This window comes from Zingiber officinale, chromosome 3A, assembly GCF_018446385.1.
Source record: "Zingiber officinale cultivar Zhangliang chromosome 3A, Zo_v1.1, whole genome shotgun sequence".
Taxonomy (NCBI): Eukaryota; Viridiplantae; Streptophyta; class Magnoliopsida; order Zingiberales; family Zingiberaceae; genus Zingiber; species Zingiber officinale.
Window position 1 is genome coordinate 6469361 of NC_055990.1, and position 5841 is coordinate 6475201.

The 5841-nt window shown below is 42.0% G+C and overlaps 1 protein-coding gene across 1 annotated transcript; it reads right to left on the reverse strand.

Annotated features, from left to right (window-relative positions):
- Positions 1-715: 715 nt before the first annotated feature.
- LOC122053487 (LOB domain-containing protein 3-like) lies at positions 716-2091 on the reverse strand. The gene is made up of 2 exons (XM_042615541.1): positions 1862-2091; positions 716-1303 (listed from the first exon to the last, which is right to left on the reverse strand). Exons 1-2 carry the CDS (start codon positions 1955-1957, stop codon positions 716-718), a joined length of 684 nt encoding a protein of 227 aa, XP_042471475.1. The 5' UTR covers positions 1958-2091.
- Positions 2092-5841: the final 3750 nt, after the last annotated feature.

Genomic DNA, 5841 nt, shown 5'->3' on the forward strand with positions numbered 1-5841 from the left:
CTAGAATTCTTAGAATCCTAAGAATAGGTACCACCTGCTGGTCAATTGAACTAAGGCGGACAATGTTCGTGCTGGTGCAGCTTGTCTCCAGTGATATGTAACAACAACTATTGAATGTGTATAGAAAAAAAAATGGAGAGAAAAAAAGGAAAAAGATTAGAGATAAAGAGTCTCTGAGCCATACAATAGTTCGATTTTATCTTTTCTTCATGACTCCAACCCCTCTTTACTTTCTTCTGTCCCCCTCTAGCTTTTTCTTATTGTTCCTACATCCAATCATCCCTATTTGGAATATGCCCATAGTGATCAAGACTGCTCTACATAGAGGAAATTCAATCTATGGACCACTCGGGGGGGGGTCTTAATAGTGATCATAGATGAAACCCTTAGCTTGTGCAAGAGACTTCTCATCTCTTTTCTTCATCATCATTCTACACCTCTCATCTTATTCTTCCCTTTTCTTTCTTTCCCACAATTCCGACGACTCCAAGCCCTCATGTGAAAGAAATTTGTCTCCCTTCTTTAGAAAAAAGAACAATGAACCCAAACTGTATTAAGTGAAAAACACACATACCCAAGGAGAAAATGTCCATCGATGGTTTTAACGGAATCAGTCAATCAAAATGTATACGTAATTGTAACTAATGGAACCAGTCAATCAAAATGTCTACGTAATTGTAACTAATGTCTATCAAAATGGATCAAGAAAACAGTGTTACTGAGATTTTTCCTCTGCCTCTGCTTCCTCATTAACATCTCCGGCGCCAATACGAGGAGGAGCGACTACTGAAAGATGTTGTCGGCGGAAGGCGAGATACGCGGCTTTGCGGTCGATCTCGTTGTGTAACCAAAGGATGATGTCAAGGCATCCTGTGTTTGGGCAGGCAGCATGCACCTCCGACTCATAAATTATGGTTGCCATGCAGACAGGGCGTTTATGAGGGAGGAGGGACTCCAGGATCTCCTGTATAGCACTGAGCTTGAAAAGGCGGCGAACCTTCTGGAATTTACCGTCTTCTGATGCCGGAAAGAAAGGCGCGAACAGACAGTCCTCAGTGCACTTCTGGTGCCGGAATCTGCAGGCAGCGCAGGGCAAGACGGCAGCGGAGGTCAAATGAGGAACCTCGGTCATCGTTGGGAAGGAGGTGACTGACTGCGTTGGCAAGGGCGGCGCTGAAGCAGAGGTGGCATCAAGATCGGATGATTGTGGCGCGGCTGCAGCGGTGGTGGCCTGCAAGGCGGCAGCGGAGGTGAAATCAGGGACGTCGGTTGGGAAGGAAGGAGACGACCTCGTTGGCGGTGGCTGCGTCCAGGATGAGAACGGAGAAGGCGTGTAAGAGAAAGAATTATCAATGAAGAGGAAGGGTGTACGGCAATAAATGAAATTAACATCCAAGAAAAGACGGCTACAACGGATCCAACGCACATTATCAATGAAATAAAACCAACAAATTAATATCAATGCAACATTCGATTTAACGCATTCAAGAAATGCAAAAGAATCGCAAATCAAAATTGCTTCTACCGTTCTACGAACAGGGATTAAGAGCGCATCTAAACGGAGACAACAGACAAGGATCGAAAGGAGATTCAAAGGACTATAACGGATCCAGCAGCACCAATAATGCAATAGAAACCAAGAAATTAAATATCAATGCGACAGTGGATACGACGAATTCAAGCAATCTACGATCGGCGATTCCAGATCGCTTCTGCGAACAGGGAATCCAGCATACGAATATGAAGTGGACAGAAGGTATTCAAGGAATGCAAACGATCAACGAATCCAGATCGCTTCTACGAACAGAAAATAAACACAAGTCTAAACGGAGAGAAGGATCAAGATAAAGAGAGGGCTGACCTCGGCGAAGCAGCCTCGGGGTTCCCTGAGCACGATCTTGTCGAGGTCATTGACTTCGTCCTTGCAGAGCTCAAACGGCAGTGAAGGCCCTGCCATGTCTTCTCACGATCGATCGAGATCGATCCCGCACCACCACATCCACCGGAACCCTAGCGCAGATCGATCCAATCGAATCCCTCGCCGCTGAGTCGCCGGCGCCCTTCGCTCGCTGGCTATATCAGAGTGAGACAGAGGAGGAAGGTGAGGATCGAAAGAGACGGTGCGACACTGCGGCACCGGCTTATTTATAGGCGAAGGCTCGGTCGTTACTAGGCGTCGTCCCGTGGTCCCCACGCCATACGTGAATAATAAAAAATAAAATTCGAGTCTTACTTTTTTTTTAAAATTAAATAAATGATGAAAATTCACTTTATATATATATATATATATATATATAGATTTGATATGTTGGGCGATGCACGACCGTAAGCGACGTGGCGTTGCCAGCTTCGGGTCTCTGTTCAAAATTTCAACGGCGGAAATTGCTCAAATTAAAATCTCCCTCGCCGCTCTCTCTCTCTCTCCCTCGCTCCCTCCGTCTCCCTCGCTGCTCTCCCACTCTCGCTCCCTCCCTCCGTCTCCGTTGTCCGTCGTCCGGCCGACCTCGGGCTCCCGGCGGGAAAGCTTAATATTAAAATCTCTCCCTCGCCGCCCTCTCTCTCCCTCTCCCGCTCCCTCCTTCAACGTCCTCCGTTGAAACTCGTCCCTCGCTCCCTCCGTCTCCGGCGTTCGACGTCTGGCCGACCTCTCGCTCTCGCCCGAAATGTATAATATTAAAATCTTCCTCGTCGCTCACTCTCTCCCCTTGTGCACTCCCTCCTTGAACGTCCTCCGTCGAAACTCGTCCCTCGTCCCTCGTCCCTAGCGCTCCCGGCAGGAAAGTTTCTCCGGCGTTTTCAATCGCACAGCTACTGTGAGATCCTACCACCTCACTCCATTTTAATTTGTTAATCCACACCGTTATAGCCTACAAAAATTGGTCTATCATAATGGCTGAAATAATTGTATAAAGATGCATCGCGCCTTTGCTTCGCTTCTAAACGTTGCATCAACTACTTCGCAGGAAACCTTCCTTGTACCAGCTCATCTTGGATTGGTCGTTTTAGAAGGTCAGAAGGATTTATGCTACGACGTGGAAGGCCGACAGCTGCAACAACCGCCTGCTACTACATGGAGAGGTAACTGCTACAACGTATAGCAGTTAACTCTCCGTGTAGCTGCGACACCTTGTAGCAGTTAACTTGGTAAGTCGTTTTTCTAGCAGCCCTATTTTCTAGCAGAGATTAACCCAGCAGCCATAGTTTTCATACTCTATATATCAACTTGATTCAAACATTATTTTTGCTTAGTCTTTCCATTGCTTCAACGCCTTTCCTGTTGTGCTGCTACAGATTGATTGTAGCTGTATATATATTTGCTTTAAAATTATTTGCTTTGCTGGTACAAGTTGAAGCTGCTACCTCGACTAATAACTTGCTACAACTGTTTGTAGTTGTATATCATCTTGCTTAAAAAATGATAAAAAGTTATTTCTGATGCTGCATCACCTTTGCTTTGGTTTGCTGCCACGCGTTGTAGCATCTACTTCGACTAATAACTGCTACACATTGTAGCAGTTACCTCTACATGTAGCTGCCACAACTTGTCACAGCTAAATTGGTAAGTCATTTTTTTAGTAGCCGTATTTCTGTAAAAAGATTTACCCTAAAAATATTTAATTGTCGTCTCCCTATTTAAACTTGCTTAAATAATGATTAAAAATTATTTCCGCTGCTGTAGCGCCTTTGCTTTGGTTTGCTGCGACGCGTTGTAGCAGGTACTTCGACTAATAACTGCTACACCTTGTAGCAGCTACCTCTACATGTAGCTGCAACAAGCTGTGGCAGCTAAATCTGTAAGTCCTTTTTTTAGTAGCCATATTTTTGTACATAAATTATCAACTTGCAAAAAAAATTATTTAAAATTATTTCCGCTGCCTGAGCGCCTTCGGTTTGCTTTACTGCTACACGTTGAAAAAGCTACTTTGACTAATGACTGCTACACCTTGTAGCAGCTACCGTGAGCGACATGTAGCTGCAACAACCTGTGGCAGCTAACTCGGGAGGTTAGCTGTTGCAACGATCTAACAACTCTTTCTTCGTTTACGCTCCAACAATATGATATTCTGTATTTTCAACCAATAATAGTTTATAGCAATATTGTTTTTTTTTAAGATCAATTAAATGAGGTTCTACACGTGGTAGAAGCAACTACAACACGTTGAAAAAGTTAGTCTTTAGAAGCTGTTACACGTTGTAGTAGGGTGACGGTCCAAATAACCTTTTCTACCCAAATACATTTTTTCATTTATTGTGTTAATATATATAATGTTTAATTATATTTTTGCCCTCATAGTTCAAAGTTTTAACCCCTAAACTGGTCGTGTGACAAATATTTTGAAGGAACTTCTTTGATAGTCATCGGTGCCCCACGGAGTGTTCATCAGTCAACCTCACCGCGACGACTTGTTTCTCATCCAAAGCTTTGCCTCCATCGTAAATATTGTCTTAGGGTTTATCATTCAAAGCTTCGCCTACTTTGATAGTTTGAATTTTTAGAGTTTTGATCTGTCTCCTAGCTGCTACAATGGAGTTTAATGGTTTTAGGTCACTATTCAATAAGGGTTTACTTTGAGGGAACTAAGAGGTTAAAAAAAATTGTTTATCTTTGCGGTCGCAGCTCCTATCGTTGAACTGCTACAAAATGATACAACGTGGTTAAACCCTATAATGTCGATTGGCTTCTCACTATTGTAGCAACTACTTGACACTAACTGCTACAACGTATAGAGTATTCATGTTTAGCAGCAACAAGTCACAATGAACTACATAGGAGAAATTATAGACATTATAATGTATTAGATTATGGTTTAAAAATAAGAGGGTCAGGTATCATAGTATGGGTGAAAATCAATTGCATTGCAGTGAACGCAACTGAGTATCATTAAGATCTGTTGCATTTCTTGGACAGAACTAAATGGCGAGCCAAAGAACTGCTGCTTCCCGTGCATATCGCAAGAAAGTACACTGGAAAAGTAACTACCTTCACTTCAAGGGGTTTATCTCATCACTACACATAAACGACCGACAGATGGAGATGATCAATGGATCCCCATTTGCTTGGGCAGTAGCCAAGCCTGAAATTGCAAATATTCAAAGTCTTATTCAAAATATGTTTGACAATTGGGACGTGCAATCCAGATGCTTCATCTTTCAAAATAAGGAGATTAGCTTCTCTAGGAAAGACGTTTCATTGATTCTTGGACTCCCAGACCTGTTAGGATGTATACTAAAAGTCTAGCTTTTGGTATAAATATTTATCTAAAAATAAGAATCACATTGGTCAAATGTCTACATTTATGATAAATGTAGTTGTTCAATTAATTTATATTGTAGATAACATGGTGTGTGGTGTCACACACAGAGGATCATGTTATCAGTACCTTATAAATTATAAACAGTAGCTCACGACCAAGATGGAAAGGAACAAACCATTGGAAGGTCGTAGTATAATTAGGTATTAGTTTATCTTAACTATTATAATTACACTAGTACACTTAGAGTGTATTGAGTAGAACCATTAGAGGTCGTTTCTTTTATATTGACTTTATAAAGGAACAAATACCTCAGTTATTATGGAAGTGTATGCTCTTAATCCTAATATAATAACAAGCACATATATTTGATATTTATTTCTTTAATTTATCAATGGGTGAGATTTAGTTCGATAAATCAATAAGTTCGATAAGTTGGGAAATGATATCACTTATAGTGTGTGTTGTTGATTATAGAAGGAAACTGTGTCCTAGTAATCTAGGTTGAGAATGTCCCCAAGAGGAGCTCATAAGGATTGTCATGTTAAACCCTGCAGGTGGACTTAGTCCGACATGACGATAAGGTTGA

Coding starts and splice junctions, on each gene's coding strand:
- LOC122053487 (XM_042615541.1), bottom strand. CDS start 1,957: ATGGCAGGGCCTTCACTGCCGTTTGAGCTCTGCAAGGACGAAGTCAAT. Junction 1,304..1,861: donor CCCGAGGCTGCTTCGCCGAG/GTCAGCCCTCTC, acceptor TCCTGGACGCAG/CCACCGCCAACGAGGTCGTC.